A 21,411-nucleotide genomic window follows, 5' to 3' on the forward strand; every position below is an offset into this window, starting at 1 on the left:
ACGGCCAAGTAAAAGATTTGTCTCTATCCAACAAATAAAGCCGAGAGCTACGGTGCATCTATACACGACACAACTACCCCTTCCACTACCTCCTAATAGTATTTAATCCATAAAATACAAACGCTACAAGTTACATGAAATCTGTGTGCAGTTACATTGTATAAATCGCCCTCAAACTTTTCATTGATATAAGTTTTCCCTCTTTTCGATTAATATTAGCAAAAATATGCCCATGGCAACGGGCTCATTTCGATATTTTCACGATTTCTATTATCTTTCGGTTATATTGAAGTCACTAAGTTGGCAGCAGTTCCATCCAACCTTACCTCCCTGACAGTTAGCACCCAGACCTAATCCAGAGTGAACCCAGACTAGGTTGTGTCCAGCAACCCAGTCTAGTTTGGGCAACAAGACAGAGTTGAGGTCAAATGAGGAATGTCAGAGGGATCTAAACGCAAGGTGTGTTACTGTCTTTTTCACATTATTGCTGAATTATTTCAAGTGCATAGAGACTTTGCTGAAGGAGGTGGAAAATTAAATGAATATGTTTTAGCGATAATGTGGTAGCTCTGGGTAAAGTCCAAAAGCCAGGCTAATGATTCGTATTGATTAACAAGTTAGCAATGTTGCTGAATAAATCTAGGGACAATTGTACATTCAGAGCGATCACGGAAGGTGTATTGAAATAAGTGGAAGGGTGGCAAGGATTGTTTGTGTGATGAAATGCTGACTCTGGATCAACACTCAGTCACAGTCTCCGTCTCAGAGTTGTCTTTCTCTTTATTTAACATCTTTTCAATGTCAGTGAAGAAATAATAGGGCTGAGTAAAGTCCAAAACTCACGCTGATGATTTTTATTGATTTGTAGCGGATGCCGCCATTATTACGGTTAAAATTTGTTATATATGCGGAAAACTTGGTGTAACCACAAAAAAAGGGGGCTTTGGGAAACCCCATACTATAGCAAGGAATGTCGGGATGACCAGCCTAAATGCCGATTATGGGAAGTGACCACAATAAAAGGGACCACCTAGCAGGTATTCAAGTAGCCGTCATTATGGCCTGAGAGGCGTTAATGAGTGACCATGAAGGCGACAATACCTGGAAACCACGAATCACCTAAAAAAAAGCCACACAATTGCTTAAAGGCACAACTAAGGAGATCCTTTTCACTTCTTTTCTTCCGTCTACTGAATCTGGGGGCCAATAACTTGAACAACCCTCCAATGGTAACCGCAGATGGGAGCTGCCCCAAAAAATTAAAAATGTCGGCAATTTAGAGATGGACCACCTCAACCACGGGTTTGCCGATATCGACAAAGGAGGTACATCTGCCCCAAGTGCCTCCCCCCATTGGTTACAGGGGGTTGGTCGAGACTATGACGTCACCTGCACCCCATACCCAACGAAAGTTATGAGATGGCTTCCAGGAATTGGCAGAATTCACCAGATGATTTCTTGTTGTCAAAACAAGGGGACATCTCTAGCCTCAAAGGCTCCACTCTATTTGATACACAAGGCTTCTTATGAACAATAGTTATCCATCGTCAAAGGAGGTGTCAAATTTATGGACCATGAACGTCAGAAAGATGCGTAAACATGCTACTTTTGACATTAGAAGAACATTATTTAGAGAGAGGCCAATGGGTGCTCATCCCGTCTCTTTCTCAAAAACTTCTCCCGCACCTGGAGAAATGAGGGGGGGGGGGGGAAAAACAAAGGGAAGGGAACGCCAAAAAAAAACCCCTTTGAAAAAAATGGTAAACAACCGGAAAAGCCTCCCAACAAAACCAAAAAAAACGTGCAAGAACAAAACCCAAAAAGCCAAAGGGTGGAAGGGAAACAACCCCCAAAAAGAAAAAAAACGCCGGTTTTCAACAAAAAAAAGGAAGCCAAAATAAAACCTCCAACCCAAAACCTCAAAGGGGAACCCGCCCCGCAACCCCGTCAAACCCCCAAGCCCAAGCCTCAAAGGAACAAACTTGCAAGAACAACCCCCGAACGAAACCAAGTGGAACCCCGGTTTTAACCTGGAACTTCCTCCAACCCGGAACCCAAAGGAAAGGGAAAAAAATTTAAATCCAATTTAAAAAAAAGGGGCCAAATCCCCAAAATAAAAACAATGGGCAACTCAAGAACTAACCCCCCCAAAACAACCGGCCGGAACAAGTAACGCCAAACCAACCGAAAGGGTTTTTCCCGGGTTTTTCCCCCAAAATTCCAACCGCCCAAGGAACCAAGGGCCCCCGCAAAATAAAAAAGTAACAAAGGTGCCGAAAAAAACCAAGGAAAAACCGAAGCCCAAAAAAAACAACGAAAAGGGAATGAAAAAAAAAGAAAGGGTGCCTGAAAGAAGAAAAGGCCAACCCGGGGCAAACCCGGGGTAAAAGCCCCAAAACGGAACTTAACCAATTAATTAAATAACCAAAACCCTCCAAAAAGGCCCCAAAAAACTAAAAAAAACCCCGAAAAAACGGAAAAAAAACCGAAAAAAACCAACAAGGAAAACCCCCCCGAAAATCAACAATTAAACCCAAACCCGGGGTTTTGCCCAAACCAAAACGGGGTGCCGGAACCCGGGGAAGAAACAACAAGGCCGGAACAAAATTGGCCGTGGGAAGGTGCCAACAAGGGAATCAAAACCGTGAAATGGAAAAAGGAAAAAAAAGAAAAGGGTTTAATTCCTCCCGCCGAATTTCCGGTTTTTAATTAAGTCCAAAAAGAAAAATAAAAAATGGAAGGGAAACAAAAATAACCTTGCCGTTTGGTGGAAAAATAAAAGCAAGTCCTGAACCAATCAAGGGGGGAAATAAAAAAGGGAACGAAAGTAAATTTGGAAGGTAAAGGAAAGAAGAAATTCCAAAACTCCAACAAAAAAAAATGGTTCCGGCCAAAAACGGAAGAAAAAATTTTAAAAGGAAAAAAGAAGTTTTTCAAATGGTGAAAAAAAATGGGGGGTAAGGAAAAAAAACAAGCAAAAAAAAAAAATGAAATCAAACGAAAAACGGAACCGGGGGAAAAAAAATTGGAAAAACGGAAAAAAAATCCGGAACTAAAATGAAAAAAACCCGGAAAACCCCCCAAAAGAAAAAAAACGGGGGTTTTGGAAAAAAAAACGGGCCAAAGGAAAAGTTCCCCCAAATGAATCCAAAAAAAACCTGGGGTTTCCCAAAAAAAGGCCGTCCAACAAAATTAAAAAAAAATCAAAAAAAGGAAAAGAAAAAGCCAAAAAAAAGAAAAACAACCCAATGAAAAGAAGCAAAAAAGAAAAAAAAAAAAAGAAAACAACAAACTAACCAAGGCCGGTTTAATTAAAAGAAAAAGCCAAAAAGAAAATTGAACAAAAAGTAAAAAGGAACCAAAAAAAACCAAGGCCCCAAACCCAAGTCCTGGGAAAAAACCCCCCAAAGAAAGTGGCCCCGCCCCCAAGGAATTAACTAATTTCAATGGTGAAAAACTTCAAACCAAGCCGCCCAACTTTCCTGGGGGTTTCAATTCCAATTTCCGAAGGGTTTCAAATTCCAAGAAACCCCCTTTTTGGCAAAAAAAAAAGTTTAAAACAAAGTTTAAAAACTTTAACAACCCCAAGAATTTTAAAAAAAAAACAAATTTTGGCAATTTTGAACCTGAAAATTTAAAAAATTTCCGAATAAAATTCAAACTCCCTGCCCCGGAAAAAATGAAGCCCAAGAACCAATTGGCAAAGAAAAATGAATTTGGTAAACCCGAATTTAATTCCAACAAATCAATTGGTCAAGGAATGGCCTTTTAATTAAAAATCAAAAAACTCAAAAAAACGGGAAGTTAAAATAAATAAAAGAAAAGGAACTTTAAAAAGCCAAAAATGAAATTTCAACAAGAACCCCCAAGAAACAAATTCAAGAAACAAAAAGGGAAAGTAATAATCAATTAATTTTTTTTTTAAATGGAACCAACCCTTGGGTTTAATAAAAATGGTCCCCCCCAAAAATTTAAGGAATTAATTTAATTGAATTTTGAAAACCTAACCCCAATCCCCTTCAAACTCCAAAAACAAATGAAACCCCAACCAACCCCGCCCAAAAATAACGCCCAAAAAAAAAGCAATGCCAACGAAATTTCCGAAGGTCAAAGAAACCCCCCCCCAACAACCCCGCCCCCGGGAACAAAAAAACCCAAAAAAAAAACAAAAACCAAAAGGAAGCCCCAACCCAATTAAACGAAAGGCCAACCGCCAAAACCCTCCCCAACTTCAACCTCAAACGCCCCAAGAACCCAACAACGAAAAAATTAAAAAACCGAAACCGAAAAGGGAAGCAAACGGGATTCTTCGTGAAATAAATAAAATATGGAATTGTCGGGGAGAACAATATTTAATAAAAAAAATAATAAGTCTCGATACATTAAAAAATAAATAAAAAAAAATAATCTTCTTAATCGTCTAAATGTTACTGCACATAAATTAATCTTTAAAATCACCCTTGTCTAATTAGATTAACTGAAAAGTTTCTGAAGTCTATTAAATCAATAAAGAAATAAATAAATAATAATGAATTAGTCAAATAGCTCCAAAAGATTAACATCAAACAACTGAGTCACAAGACTCAAGTTGTTATTATCATAAAAACTAAATGAAAAAAGGAATAATAGAAAAGACAAGCGAGTTACAAGACTCAGTTGCTCAGAGTCAGACAAGTCAAAATTTCAATCAGAAGAATATTACATTAAATCGTCAAAAATACTCGGTGACTCGAAACAGTATCACAGAAAATCGATCGGTCATCGTGACCTGGGACAACAATAACACAAGAAAATACGAATTAAGAGACAAATAATCCCAGCGTCACAAGACCTTGAAAATAGCAGAAATTAAGATAAAATCCAATGGTGAGATAAAAAATTAAGTTTCGCGACACAAAATTATCGAACAAAAAGTCACAAAACTATCGAAAATATTAACTAACAAATTTAATATAAAATAAACCTGAGTTAACTGACCCGAACACGAGAGAGAGAGAGAGCCAAAAATTGCTGAGAGAAATGGCCAGAGATTCACTGATGAAATAATTAACGAATAGTCCTTCAGGACTCGGATGTACGTAACATCAAATAGAATGAATTAAAATCTCTGCCCACTATAAAAAAAAAATCACAAAATAAGAACGGCCACCACGCTCACCTAAATCTCCAAAAATCTCCTCAAAACCCTCGAACTTCTCAAAAAGCCCAAGAAACGGATGAGTATAATGTATGGCGTCCCTCAAACTTAGTTGGCGTCCTTGATCCAGAATTTTGACAATAGGTCCGCCCCAATTAACCACCAAACGGGAAGTGAATTTTGAGATACACGTGAATCGACAACAAGTAGGTAACGCGATGAATTAGATAATTGGGGGGGATGACATCGTCATCATCCACCAATCCCAATCAAATGGCCATGCGCGACAGATAATAATTTTCACTGATAATAATCACGCATGCGCTAGAAATTTTTGGCGATGCTTCATATCAATTTCCTTAATTATTATAAATGATAATATATCCTCAGCGCTGCCTAATAAAATCTAAAACAATTTTTGCGTTACAAACTACCTCGAGAGAATAGTAACTCTCCTGTAATAATTCTTATCCTATTTTTCATAAATTGCCCATCAGCTCAGCCTGGTGGTCAGCAAACTGCGTCACTTCCGTCGTAATTGATATCTGGATTGTGGCTCCATTGTCGGCCACATCAAAAATCCAGTTATCAACAAAAATTCGAAGTCCGATGGCATCTCTCGGCGTCCAGGGATCCTTGACGATGTCCTCGGATTGAAATGCGGTGGCGCGTAATTTTGAGTTAAAAATAAGACAAAATAAAATCAATTAAATACTCTCCTATCTTCTCAGAATTCTCGCCATTGAAGGTGACTTCCCGTCTGGTGGAAGTCTCAAAAATCGCGAAACGGTCAAGAACCAGTAACTGTTAAAAATACCACGTTACAGCATATGTATATACAGGGTGTCCGAGATAAAATTGTACACCCAAATAACTATTGAATGTGGGTAGTAATTGAAAAATCTTTCAAATAGAAGTTGTAGGGCTCCAAGTGGGAAAAATAATGAGATATGTTTTGAGCATTTAAGTCTTCATGTTTTTATGCTACAAGCATAAGTTCATTTTTTTCATATGGGATCAAAAATTTTCTTGTAACAAAAGTTGTTGTACTCGATGAGATGAAGCTAATGATCTCACACATAATGTGTTTTTTATGCTTTCTGAGCTCAAAAATACTAAAAATGGAACTTGTCAACGATATTTCAAATTCAGACACGATGAACAGAAAGTGGTCTTTAAATAAGAACCAGTAAACACCAAAGTGTAAATACCAGAGCTATATGGTGGACCTTACTGTTTATTGTTTCTTAGTTGGTACTAATCGGGTCATTATTGAGTTCAGATTATTTTTGAGTGATTTCGCGTATCATGGTTTATTCCGCAAATGAAGTTGTGGATATTCTACTGGTTTTGGGAGAATGCCAAGGTGCATATCGCGCGACCGCGCGATTGTATCGACAACGGTACCGAAATCATATCAGATTGACACAAGCACTGTCTGCACAAGATAGACAGAATCGCGTTGCTTTTTGACACTGGGCCATAGGGATCTTGAACGAAAGTCCGGAGTTTTTCCAAAATGTCCTTTTCAGTGATGAAGCGACATTTAAAAGTACTGGCGCATTAAACCGTCATAATTCCCATTATTGGTCTATGGAAAATCCTCACTGGACTCAGCACATTGACCACCAGCATCAGTGGAGTGTAAATGAGTGTTCTGGCATTGTTGATGGGCAAGTGATTGGGCCGTATTTTTTCAACAGAACAGTCACGGGTCAACGCTATTTACAGTTTTTACAAGATGACCTCCCAGTTTTATTGGAACATGTACACTTTGACACAAGACTAAGAATGTGATTCCAACAAGACGGTGCGCAACCGCATTTTGCACTGTGTGTAAGGAATTATCTCAATGTTCTGTTTCCTCGTCGTTCGATCGGCAGAGGTGGTCCTGTTCTTTGGCCTCCGCGATCACCTGATCTAACTCCATTTGATTTTTATTTATGGGGCTACATTAAAGATGTAGTCTACAAAAATCGACCAACGACTGCAGAAGACATGAAAACACGTATCAGAGGCGCTATTGCCAACATTCCTCAACAAGCGCTTCGAAATGTTGTGCAGAGTTTCCGACGTCGACTTGAGTTGTGTCTGGAAGTGAATGGTGGAAACATTGAGCACTTGTTGTAACGTCTTTCTAGTAGAACAATCCATTGGCACCTTTTTGTTTCTCCTTTATTTTTCTGTTTATCGTGTCTGAATTTGGAATATCGTTGACAAGTTCCATTTTTAGTATTTTTGAGCTCAGAAACCATAAAAAACACATTATGTGTGACATCATTAGATTCATCTCATCGAGTACAACAACTTTTGTTACAAGAAAATTTTTGATCCCCTATATGAAAAAAATGAACTTATGATTGTAGCATAAAAACAAGAAGACTTAAATCCTCAAAACATATCTCATTATTTTTCCCACTTGGAACCCTACAACTTCTATTTGAAAGATTTTTCGATTACTACCCACATTCAATAGTTATTTGGGTGTACAATTTTATCTCGGACACCCTGTATATATAACTTTGAACTTGACCACGAACGGGAGAGAGGAATTTTCTTAATAACTTATCATTTTCTGAACTGATTTCTTGTCAGTAAAATTTTATAGGTACATACTAGGTAAGAGTGTTATAAGTGTTTTGTCGACGTGAAATAGTAAATGGTCTCCTCATGTCGACAATATTTCTCGGCTTCTAAATCCCGTGCCGAACAGTTTAAGCTAAGTGGGCCCTTTAAAGACCCATGCGCCAAAATTATTGTTCAATCGAAAACATGCAACAGGTCAAGCTTCGTCAAGGTTTGATACTCTTCGATTGCCCCTATGTATAAATCGTGCATACCTTTCCCATTCACGTCCATTTCCATTGTTAAAAGCTCTCACGATCAATATTTAAGGACATACTTTCTTAGAAACGAATACTATTCTTTTCTCTTAGTTTTGTTTCTTCTTAAGTTGAAGTATTCACGTGATCCCATCACGGCCTCAATTTAGTATAACGCAGGCTTATCCACTAGCAGGTAACAAATTTAATTTATGCCGTCAATTTTTTAGGGGTGAGATATCATTGAAAATTTATGAATCAAATTGAAAAAGAATGAGCTGCGTATCTTGATGAGCAATTTTAATATTGTATAGCGTTAGAATGATATACCGGTTTTGGGTATTTGGCAAAACGACAAAACGAAACATCGTAAAAAACCCAAAGATCATGCTTCTGTTAAAAATCCAAAATGCATTTTTGTTGTTGCATGAAACAACGTTCATTAGAAATGGCAAAAAACAACGAAATCAAGGAAGCCCGCCAAGTTTGCAAAACGAAGGGAGAAGACAAGAATCATTACATGGAGGACCAGCGGATTTGACGTTGTTTGTCCTCTTATAACCGATGTCTTGTATTAACTGAATTCTTTCATCTCAGTGACTCTTAAAGATTGGTCAACGTAAGAATATGCGTCGCACTCTTGCACTTGCAGAATTTGCTTTTCCCATTCTACTTTTCAATTTTCTCTTTTTTCCTTTATTTTCCTTCTTTTTCAATTTTTGATGGCAGTTATTTCGCGTGAACTTGTAAATAAAAACTTATTTGGTCGTTTTTTCTTCACAAAAAAGTGATTTCGCGATTCTTATTGAGATATAAGTTTCCACATGGAATATGGTTTATCTAACATGACATGACTTAATTTTTTAAAAGTAATGACTTACACTTGTCAAGAAGTTGACATCCCCTAGTTGCTTTTTTGATTCACTCCACGTTGGTTCTGAATTTTTCAGTATCATAATGGCAGCCATGACTATTTCTAGTTTTGGCGGTGGACGTGCAAACGATTTAATTTCGGCCAAGTCCTTTTTATTGAGTGTATCAAGCGCTTTCGTGGCTTCTTCAAGGGCAGGTTCCACAGAAACAAGATCTGCGCGAGCGATTTCCTCCAGTCTTTTACATTCTTTTGATTCTTCTGTAATTTTCGCCGATCGAATCTTAATACTTTTTTCCGCTTCATCAGTGTCTCGTTTTTGATTAACGATGTTGAGCAAGAATCTCTCACAATTTTTTGTTGATTGGAGAACTTGCTCTTGCATTATTTCCAACTCTTTTGCCATGTCGCTCACTTTCTCCTTTGCATCATCAATCTTGAAGAGGCCACATCTAAGTTTGGCTGATTGTTCAACGAGAGTTCGTCTTTTTGAAATTAACATCCTAGTATGATAGAAAACACAAGATAATAACTGCAATGATGCGATGTGTTCATTCAACTAAAAAACCGTACTTTTTGTATCGAAGAACGAGTTCCAAAAAATGTGATGGTGTCACGTAGTTATGTCGGTTCATCTCAGTCAACATTTTTGCGGAATGTTGCACGGCTGAGTCATGAAGGAGTGCAAATGAAGAGGAGATACTATACCGCATTCGTTCTTGAAGAGGTAGAATGGGAGTTTCAGCTTCCGACCTCCTTGGCTCCTATTCAACAATACAAAGAGTGAAGTGGCGCAGTAGAAAAATCAATGCCAGAAATCCATTTCAAAAACACGAACAACTATTTGCTTTGCTCGTTACAAAAAAATATAAAATCATTCATTTACCACTTTATCTTCTCCCGTGATCGTACTAATTAAATTGAGATCTAGAAGATACTTGTTGCTTATTTCTAGTAAAGCATCTTTGGGCCAAGGAAGAAACCAATCTATCGTCGTGCAATTTATAAGCGAAGGATATTGTCTCAGACGGTTACGGAATTTGTCACCAACAGGACTCATGCAGAGTATCATCCGTAGATTAACACGTAGGCGATTAATGAGGACAAGATAAACAGATTCAAGTGTAGGTGAAATTCCACTTTTAGATGTGGCGGTCGTCAGACGATTTCGAATCTGTCAGGGTTAGAAGGATATTAGGAGGTTAAGCTTCATTGTATTTACTGAGTCTCTTATGTAGTTATGCCCAAACAGTCTGGTGATCAAATAGATGGACTGTGGTTAGGTGTTAAAAATAGTATGTACTTACATCTTCCATTTCATTGAGGTTGTATAAGTTTGTTACTTCACCGGTTCCAAGCATGCTGTTGATGATTTCGAGAAAATGTTCCACTACAACCTGAGTATCATTGAGAAGAAAACAAGTAGGTATGTTATCAACACCAACTTGAGAATAGAGACGTTTCATGTCTTCTCGGAACTCAGGTACTCCGTAGCGTTTAGTCACCTCGATATGAAAGGATTTTAGTTCACTAATGTAACCGGCTAATCTCGACAATGATCGTCGTCCATTACCTCCAATTCCAACTAATAGCATGTGTCCGTTTGGCTATAAAATTAAATGATTTTTTTTTCAAAATTAAAAACATTACAATTCAACCAAAATAAAGTTTTCATATAATTGTTGTGATAAGCAATATGTCCATCTTTATGGATAGAGGGCTTAAAAATGATATACAAGTATTTTACCTGCTCTAAAACCCCTTATCTATTTTTTCTCTCGAATAATTGGCTTTTGGTAGATATATAATATATATAATGTATAATATATAATAGTTATCATAATATGATAGTTAAAGTAGCAAGGCGGAGTCGGAAGCTGGACAGACTGAGGGGCCAGTCCAGAAGACTCTGGAACAGTGCCTATAGCTCCAAAAGGGCTGAAGACAGAAATGAGACGAAGAAGTATAGAAATGGACAGAGGGAGTACAAAAGGCTCATCAAGAAAATGAAGGAGACCGCCTGGAGAGCCTTCTGCAGAGAGCTACAGGCGCTATCACAGGTGGCCAGGCTCCGCAGAGTGTTCTCGGGGGGTCTGACACAAAGGCTGGGTGGAATCACGCTGGCAAACGGGGAGGTCATCACAGAACTAACTGACATTCTGGAGCATCTGGTCCAGACGCACTTTCCTGACTCAATCATACAGCTTTCGGGAGAAGGGCCTATAGAAGACCGAATATGCTCAGGAGGCGGCGAACCCGACTGGGAGCTGGCCGCAAAAATCGTAAGGCTGGACAGGCTGTGCTGGGCAGTGGACTCCCTTGAGAAATACAAGAGTCTGGGCCCGGATGGGATTTATCCGCTGCTCCTGCAAAGAGGAGGTCCGGTCCCGGTACTAAGAGCCTGTCTGGCTCTGGGCTATGTGCCCAGTAGGTGGAGGGAAGTCAGAGTTGTCTTTATCCCCAAACCGGGAAAATGCAGCTATGATAACGCCAAAGCGTATAGACCGATCAGCCTGAGCTCTTTCTTGTTGAAGGCTCTGGAAAGACTCGTCGATAGGCATATCAAGGAGGGAGCGCTGATTACAAATCCGATTTGCTCCTCACAACACGCCTACCAGGCCGGCAGATGGGATTTAGGAGATGTCAGATACCTAGGTATCTGGTTCCACAGGAAGCTCAGCTGGAACAAACACATCGCCATACAGACCAACAAGGTCATCATGACCTACTGGGCATGCAGGCGAATATTTGGATGTACTTGAGGACTAAGGCCCAAAGTAGTGAAATGGATCTCCACGGCCATTATGACCCCACAGCTGACATATGCGGCCGTTGTCTGGTGAACGGCCCTGAATAAGGCCTGCCACAGGAAGACGGTTGACAGGACAGGCAGACTTGCGATGCTGGGCATAACGAGGGCGTTTCTAACGACTCCTAGCTCAGCCTGGGTTACTATTGCAGAGGGAAGACGCGTGTCGGCCAATATGGCACTTCCACAAAAGCTTCATAGTTAACCTCGGGGAGAGGAAAGCTATACACAAAGGGGCTGAGAAATGGGTGCCACTCATGGGGCTAGTCTGGTACACCAGACCAGGTTGAGTGACCGAACGGGAGCGGGGATCTAGTCCGAGGGACCCAGGACAGAGTGCGCCATCGGACAGGATCCACATTCAACCGTGCTCCGGACGGAGCTGGCTGCTCTGAGGACCTGCGCCAGGACGATCCTGGAGAGAGGGGGCAGAGGTAAGAAAATATACATCTACTCAGATAGCAGACGAGCGTTCAGGGCACTACTCAAGCATGGGTGCTACTCGCGGCTAGCAAACGAATGCATAAAGCTGATGGAAGAAAGCGCCATTCACAATCTCCTAGAAGTGGCATGGATTGCAGGCTACACTGGCCTTACTGGCAACATGAAGGTAGATAAGCTAGGAAGAAAGACATGTCGGAGTGTTCCGCCGGAGGCGCGCGACTATGTAGGCCTACACACCGACTTCATAAAGGATTTAATTCAGGAACGTGTGGAGAGGAGGATTGTGGAAAGATGGAACCTGGAACTGGGGACAGACACGCGAGAACCCTCCTAAAAGTACCCACGAAAAAACTGGCAGAGACGTTACTGAGCCTGAGCAGGGATAAGTCCCGCTCGCTGGTGGGTCTTATTACTGGTCACTGGCCTGTGACTTCCTACCTAGCGATAATAGGCAAAGAAAATGATCCCCTATGCACGAGATGTGGGTTGACGGATGAAGATCCCGAACACCTCATTCTAAGATGCAGTGGTCCAGATTAAATTTGATGGGAAGTCCTCGGCACCACATGCATGCAAGAACTGTATGTCGATAGGGACGGGATCGATGGTGTCTACCAGTTTGCCCGTAGGGCACAGATTATCGACACCATCGACTAGACGAATGCGCTAAGCCGGGTGTAAAATGGCCGAGAGGCTGATTACACATCCTGATATATCAGGACCGTCTAACAAACAACAAAAGTCAAGTCAATATAATAGTTTTTAGTAGATAGCAGAAGAAAAAGTGAATAATGGCATTTTCTATACAGGAATAGATTCAATATTGATTAGATTCTCAATTTTTTTCAATTTTGTTACTTTTAATTTCTGTTTAACTTCCAGGTTCATTATTATTATAATGACACCCGACATTGAATGCAAGAATGTTATGGTTTTTTTATGTGTTAGGACTAAGACCGGAGATACAATATACAGAGACTTCATTTATGAAAGCTGTTCCTATCCGAAGTTAAAAACCTGAGGACGTCTGATGGTTTAGCCACAAAGACTTTCGTATCGGTAAGGCACCGAAATGTGGAACACGTTTTCAGAACCGTGTGGTACTCACAGATCGAAAAATTTGCTAAAGATGTTTGATGTATGATAGCTGCTCTTGGAGAAAATTTTTTCCTCGAGAACGCCTGCCGGATATCACCGACGTCATCAGGGTAAGCTGAGATTAGCGAGAGTAAGTTTATCCTCTACAAGAAGATAACAGGTCTTGCCTAGATTTAAATAAAATGGGAGGTGGAACTATCATTGATTTAAATCGCAGGACTCACGCTTGTGATGGTCAAAATAGTACGACAATGCCTGTGGCTTGTTCGTCTTGAATCTTCTTCAAAACCTTCCGCAAAAATGAAAAAAGCGGAAATGCATAGAAGTAGAAATTACCCCCATGAGTTGCGAAAGTCTCTACGGTCCAGGATTCAAGATCCTGCTTCCAGGATAAGTATCTTTGGTGATTAGCATTGGTTCTATTAGCAAAAATGCCTTCATTCACAACTGGGTTATGCCCAGCACTGATATTACGCGGTACACACCACATAATGATGTCGTTGGCAATGTTAGTCAATTGGTTAGTTTGGACTGCCCTCGATAATGGATATTAGAAATAGCAGTAGAATTATCTATTCATAGAAGGATGTGACAATCAGATTGATCGCCTCGAAACATCTAAGATCATAGAACGCAGCTCCCAGCTCACGAAAAATAATACGATACGATAATACGTTGTTCCTCAACGTCTCAAAATCCATCATTCTTATCACCCCGACAACATGCTCCTTAGCCGACCACCGAGGAGTCTGTAAAAATTACCAAAGATTACCGCGGACTCCTGATTAGACTGATAATTACTCTGATGTTAGATCGCCACCAAGACTAATTTTCATTTACCTCAGTCGACATTCTCGCCTTATAACTTCCGCTGGTTACTTTCAAAGCTAGAAATTTTTCTGTTTCTAAATAGTTCCTATATACACATCCGTATTTGATAGCTGAAGAAACCGCTCCTGACGCACCTAGCAAACGCTGGAAGTAAGCCTCTGAGTCTGCGCCGATGGCCAGATTTCAATTTTTACAGAAAATCTGATTTATCTCTTTAGAATTTTGAATAAAAACTAGAAATTTTCGATTCCGTGCAGACTCTAGTTGGCAAGCAACCGTAGAGCAATCGAATACTTAGACTGATTTTTATTGATGATTTTTATCGATTTGTGAAATTATATTATGATGACAACATAGATTCGAAGTACCCGAATAGTCATTTTTTCTTCCTTTTTGATACAGCTTTTGTAAATTTTCAGTTTCCATTTGTGAGCTCTTTTATTTATTAGTTCCTGAGGTTGCTGCATATCACGTACTGTACTCTGTGTACTGATTGATATCAATCCGACTTTCATCCTGAATTCTTTTGATCCACCGACTGAAAGTCTGGCACAGTGACACATTGATGTAGCTTTTTCAACATTAAATCTGCGATTTTCTTCAAGTTCTGGTCCATACAGCAGTCCCACCGGTCAGCATTGAGAGATCAAAGTTTCATAGGCCGTCGTTGAATTTTCGAGCGAGAAACATAAGAACGGTCTCAGGAGAATATTCAAATATGTCGTGATATTCTCTCAGACAAGTGAGGACCACTTCTTTAGCCCGCCGTTGCACTGTTTATGAAATGAATCATGCAACAAATGTATCGTTATCTCAAGCGATTTATCTGGAATTCCCTTCCTTATGCAGGCTCCAGGATAATATGACTGTCACAAGTGTGAGTTTTTTTCGTGAATGCCGAGATGACCTATCACAAGACTTATTAACTCAATGTAGGATAGACGTAAAGAATGATAACATCAAACCTACAGAGCAAAGTAAGCCTTGGGAGGCCTATTAGAGGCCAGTAAGAGAGCGAGCGAACGAGGCGGCGGACTAAGAGTCAGTCGGAGTGGGTGTTCCGAATGAGTGGGAAATGCAGGCCTGTACTTCTCGGCACTCCTCACTCGTGTGCGCCGTGACGTTCTGTCGCAGCGTAGATATCCCATACACTACTTATCCGGGAGCGCGCCGGATTCAAACACCTCCACTGACGCCTTCGAACAACCTCTCCGAATGATCAACCGTCTGAATGCCTGTCCCGTCCAACATAGAGCGGTCATACGCCGGTATAAGTCCTATGCTGAATGCCAAGAAGTCTTATATTGTAACTGGGAATGCTTCTACCAGTCCGCCTTGTGCTGTTGCCTATTCACAGGCCTCCCACTCCCTAAGCACTCGAGCCCCAGTCCTCATGCGCGTGGACAGATCGAGCAATTTCCGAGGAAAGTCGATTGAACGGCAGACTGAAGATAACGATCCAAAATTAAGGTTAACGTGGGGGATTTCTAAAAATCCCGTTGAATGTTATGACAAAAGACGTTATGAAAGACAAATGGATTCAAGCTAAAGTGATGGGTGAATTATCTCCAGTAATCTACCTTGTGAAGACCGTCGACAATCGTCTATGGAAACGATACATAAATGAGCTTAAATCGTCTTTTTTTATCTGAAATTCCAGAATGAGGGTTAGAAGCGGTTTCCGACACATCAGATTTGCCTGCAGGGAAAATTGGTTGTGTGGCTCAATCAAATAACCTTAGTGGATCCTAGAGATCGTAAGAGATCAGCAATGTAGGCAGTTCGAGTGACATCACCAATTCGGAAGCTGCAGCGAAACCGGAGGAGTCTTAAGACTTCCCATCCGATTTTTCTGAGCTGGTACCACTTGTATCGGATCAGCCCGCTCCACTAACAGTTGACTGACATTGTACGAGCCAATCCTTTCCAACCACTTCATGCACAGTAGGGTTGAGACGCTCTGCTCGAATTAGAAAACTACGAGGACGACTTCAATTGTAAAAGTTTTTACTCTATAATTGATGAATATGAATGTGTGGATATTTTTTCCCGAATCATTTGTAGACGGTTAATTGTGAGAATCTCAAGAATTATTTCCGGAGGAATGTGAATGTGAAGCTGGAATGGAGACATACACTAACAAAACATGTCATGTTCGATTTAGAATTCATAGCGTATAATTATGATTATTTAAATTATTGTAAAAATGGCGTATTGATAAGACTCGCCAAATACACCAAATAAATAGTTACTGCCATATATCCAGTGCATTTTATCCCTTTCCTGAATATTTCACAGACACTACAGTGTGATGAACCCCGCGAAAATTCATCACCCGTGCGGAAAAATAAAAGAGGAAGGCAGGAGATAATAATAGAAATTAATTGTAAAATAAAATACGGGCAGGTGGGAACGGAGGAATGAATGAGTGGGTGAAGAAGTGAGTAAAACTAATAGGGAAGGAGTTCGTGCAGAGGAGGATGGAGAATACCGCAAGAAGAGGCAGAGGAAAAGAAATACCGGAGGATATCGTGGAGCTGCCAGGAGTTATCTGCCGATTACCTGCCCCGCGAGATCACCTGCCCGGAGAGCGCCCGGCTCCCGAGAGGCGACATAAACGGCAGACCAGGCACGGATCTGTGGAGGAGGAGACACGCGGCTACGTCAGAGTGATGACCCGCACCCCCAACTGTCGAGGGGATGGACCACCGAAGATGGGAGGCCTCGTCGCGATACGACACCCATCGTCGCGAGGGTACCCGGCAGAGAAAAGTACCAGGTGGAAAGTCTCCCGGGGGCAAGCCGCGCAGACCCTTCTCCGCTCCTGAGCAACTCGCGAAGAGGGGAGAGCTACAGGATATCGCCGGTAGCGGAGTCGTGAGTAGGAGTCGACGTTGGGCAGCGATGGGGAGCTCACGTGTACGGGAGTCGATCAGCGAGGCCCTGAAGCCCGCGAGGTCGTGCCCGGGGCATCCACCTCCTGGCCCGAGATGCCCGGAAGGGCACTGGAGCCGAGGAGTGGCCTTAAGGGTAGCCCAGGAGGCTTTTAGCCCCGGGCGACCCTGGGAAGTGTTATCGGTACCGGGGGCAACCCACCCCCCTCGGGGAACAAGGAGATCAGTTCCCAAGGGCAGGGGTTGGGGCCACCCCCAGTTAAGCTACGTCCCCCCCGCCGTCGACACGACAGTATTAGAGAATATGTGATCGAGCAAGTGCAGAGTGTGAAGTGTGAGTGCGAGTGTGGATCCCGCCTGACCCGGTGACACCTGAAGCAGGAAAATAAAATTATAATAAACTATAAATCACGCGGAGTTAAGTAGATCCCTGGACCCCGCCCTCTCTCCAAAACCTACATCCTGAGCAGCACGGGCACCTAACCCCATCCGAGCCTCGCGTCCCCGGGGAGAGCAGTTAGCGGATCTGTCAAAACGCAGTACAGGGGTAAGTGGGAGCATCAAGGGCCAGTTAGCGGACCTGGCATATAATCGAAACGCAGTTAAGGGTTTCTTCGAGTCGCAGGTTAAAAGCCCGGTCTCGTTCAGGGGTGGCACTGGGTTACCAAAGTCACCTGGCGCCTGACGAATATTTAATTAAGAGAGCAGTTAGGGGAGCGTAAGGCTAGGGTGGTACGGGTGCGGACTGGGATCGCCAGGGGGATGGCCGCACCCAAGAAAAGCGTTACAACAGAAATGCTCAACTGAACGCAAGAGCTACGTCGAACAATGCTATCTTGGGGAGATATGCAGAAACATGACAAAATTCAAAAACTCTGAGGTAACAGTAAATATTATCGCACAAGTCTAATGTAAAGTCAGAATTCCAGATTAGTGGGGACCGGAGGGCATCGATAGAAGAATGATTTCCTTGGGAAAGATTGAGAAAGTTGGAAAATTTGAAACCTCTTGGTTTTTAGAATTTTAACCTCCACTAAGCAGCAGTAAATATTGTCGTATAGAGCTCCGTTAAATCTAGTATTCCTCTTTCGCTATGGTAAACACATTTTTTGATGGACAGCTTAATCAATGCATCCACTTCATTTCTTAACATCACTTATGCATATATACATATGTATTATCTAGTATTAAAGTGAAAATCGTATTTTTTGGAAATTTCGTATTATTTGATAAAACCAATCATTATTGAGAATTCATTAGCAGGCATAACGAATATAATTATGGTTTTTCAGCCATATGTTGCGAGATAACTTGTAGCAATCTTTCTCATGTAAATAGACGTATGAAATGACTGCAGAGCTAATGAATGCGTTTTATTGATAATTGAAAGTATCGAGTAGTTTAAACGTACTTGTGAAATCACTCGTATAATGCGGCAGATGTGTTCAATCGCATCTATGAAGAGAATGAGATCCAACTTCACCACACCAGTAAACGTATTATATTCATCCATTTGCATTCCAATGAAACGGCGCACAGCGGCAGTGTCAGAAAGATCCTCGTATATATTCCAAGGGTTCATGAAGTTACCTAAATGAGAAAAAAAGTGGTTTGAATAGAGCGACAAGACATAAATAATTCATTGGTGGAAAATTCGCATCTCGTTTTTCGCCGGTGTCATCCACGTCAACGTCATTGTCATTCCATCAGACTGTCATTGGAGTTTTTAATGCCCCAATGAAAAAGATGGACTGGTAAATTACACTTGCATCCCTGTCGATTTGTTTGTTTTGTACAATTGACGATTTATATTGAAATGCGTACGTGCGTACGCATAATTATTAGTCTATTTTACTTATCAATTGAATTTGATTGTCATTGCTCAATTTCTCAAAGTTTTAATAATAAAATGGAGTTTTTAATAACATACTGACGCTCGTAAATTTTATAGCGGGAGTTTCTCAACTAACGATACGGTATGTGTAGGTAATATCATTCGAATACTCAGAAAATTGACTTTTTTATAATACTCTTCTCAATGCACTATTTTAACTGGGTTCTGACTTCTGAACATTTGAATGCAAAAGTGCCATGTCCTGTAATGCATGGCAATTTCCACTTAAATAATATTTTAAGCCTCTCGTCAAAGAATACATTATGCACGGGAAGATTTTAATAAGAAAAATTACGATGTGAAAATCGTAACCACGGACGAAATCGCGAATTCCGGGAAATATACGTTAATTTTTTTTGGAAATTGGGACTTTGATTTTTTTTAAATACATTTCTCTATCCAAACATCCCGAATTGGAATCGTAAAAAAAAAGGGACAGAAAATTTCGATGTACATATTTTTTAAAAATGTTTTTACTATCTGAATAATTTGTCAATGGAATAGGAGAGAATATAATTACTTTCTCAAATTTTAGGTTTCAAATTTGATTTTTTTCTCCGATAGTGTAAATAAATTGAATACTATATTAATTTCATTAAGTTGCACTAATAAAGTAAAATAAATCCATTTTTTTATCGGTTATTCAGGAAAAGAATACCTTAAATTTTCAATTAACCGGAATTGACAATTTATTGACAATTTTTGTTTTTTACGGAAAACGAGAAAAAAAATATTGACATCTACTTGAATTGTTACATGCGGAATTTTCGTTTTTACGATGTGAACTCACAAAATATCAAAGCAGCGAATGATGTTTACAAATCGGGTATAAGGAAATAAACAGAAGGCTCCATGTTCGCGTTTTTTGCTTCATTGTTTCCCTTCATTATCGACTCATTATTTTCATGATGTGAAAGTGGTCTTTATCGCGGCGAATGCTCGCAGATGTTTCTGACATTTTTATTTTTTTTTGGAACGGAATTTCCATTTTTGATATTCTATGAAAGCCCAACTCTCTGGAATTGACTTCATTTTTCCTCCAACACAATTGGAAATTTTCTTCGTCAATGTAATAAAAAAAAAGGAATTGATTTGGAGCTATTCTTTTTATTTTCAAATTACGATTGACAATAGTAAAATGGCCAAATCCTTCATTATGGTCCACCGTTCTAATTCTACCCATGCAATTTTACGATTCAAAAATCGTAAAATTAACTAAATAAATCGTTCCGTGTGCGTATACCATATCATTCGAAAGCTTAAAAAAAACTTCTCGTTTAGACTACTTTCGTTGAACCATTGGTGGTACTGTTGGAATGATAAAGTTTGAAATATCAAAAATTGATCTCATTTTCAGCCACTTAACACCTACAATTCTCACAATTGGTCATTTCTTCAATTGAGGAATACATGTATTATGCCATTTCCAAGTTCATGGAATCATCTTTGAAACGGTCATTGTTTCATCTCCGTATTTCCCTCTCCACAAAATTGATGATCTCCCAAACATCCTGTAACGAGCATCGGGGATGCCCATTAGGATCCCCAAGAAAATTCAGAAATCAGGAGAGAGAGTGAGACCATTAGGACGTAGTTTAGATTGAGGAAAATTAGGACTTCCCCCCTTTCGGGGTGGTTTAGAACAGGTTAAGGGTTAGGGGGAGTTTTAGAGGATAGGGTCAGCCCTCCGGATCGGGTAGGTCCGGCTAAAAAGCCGACGCTCCAGGAAAAAGGGTTTAAGGGATTAATTGGTACGGGTGGAAGGCCGGACGGTGTAAAAATATTAGCAACCCCGACGGAGTGCCAAAGACTGATTACGGGTGGAAGGTCGTAAGGGGTAGATGCAGTCACTACCCCTACGAATTACCAAGACTGCATACGGGTGGAAGGCCGCTCGGAATAAAATCAGTCGTTATCCCGGCGGATTGCCAAATTAAGTAAGGGTTAGGGAAATAAAACTAGGTTTAAGATTTAGAAATAAGGGTCTTTTAGTCACGAGAATCCCGGAGAACCGATCCGCAAAAGGAAATGAGGGTGATAAGAAAATTTTAGGGATGTGGAATTAATTCAAATTTGAATTAATTCTCCCGCGAAGGGCTTGACCCAGAATAAGGTAGAGGGATCCACCAATCGACACCCGATCGATTGGTAGGCGTGATTAGGGGGTCAGCGCAACGCGACACTGATCTCCGAAAATCAGTTGCGCATTAGTCACGAGAAAATACGCACGTGAGTGAAGTGACGCTCCCAGGACATAAGGAGAGTGATACAGTGTACCACCCAGGACGCCAGGACAATTAGCTGCCCCAGGATAGTCCAGAAGCGAAGAAGGAAGGCAGCAACGAAATCTACCGTGAGTTTTACGGTTATATTTAGAGATTTTTCCCCTTTTGGCGGCTCCCCGATAATTATTGGCGGTTGTGATATTTTTCCGAGCCATGGAAATGGCCTCGGTTGTGTCCCCCAAAGTTTGGGTGGTTTGGAAGAGGTTTGGGGAGGATTTTTCCGAATAAATTCGGCTTACATTATCCCCCAGTGCGGTTGGAAGGTCATTGGTGTGAATTGTGGGGTTTTGAGAGTATTTGTATGGGAGTTATGAGTGAAAATGGTC

The 21,411-nt window shown here is 40.8% G+C and overlaps 1 protein-coding gene across 1 annotated transcript in view; it reads right to left on the bottom strand.

The window, feature by feature from the left end:
- kl-2 (dynein heavy chain 2, axonemal kl-2) overlaps positions 1-21,411 on the bottom strand; it is a 254,839-nt gene that overhangs the window by 65,814 nt on the left and 167,614 nt on the right. Inside the window, exons 10-14 of the mRNA XM_011310984.1 lie at positions 18,318-18,496; positions 10,138-10,437; positions 9,720-10,004; positions 9,404-9,591; positions 8,841-9,333 (exon numbers count right to left, since the gene is read on the bottom strand). Coding sequence (XP_011309286.1) covers positions 8,841-9,333; positions 9,404-9,591; positions 9,720-10,004; positions 10,138-10,437; positions 18,318-18,496 — 1,445 coding nt within the window. The remainder of the gene's footprint in view (positions 1-8,840; positions 9,334-9,403; positions 9,592-9,719; positions 10,005-10,137; positions 10,438-18,317; positions 18,497-21,411) is intronic.

Source organism: Fopius arisanus, unplaced genomic scaffold, assembly GCF_000806365.1.
Source record: "Fopius arisanus strain USDA-PBARC FA_bdor unplaced genomic scaffold, ASM80636v1 scaffold00080, whole genome shotgun sequence".
Lineage (NCBI taxonomy): Eukaryota > Metazoa > Arthropoda > Insecta > Hymenoptera > Braconidae > Fopius > Fopius arisanus.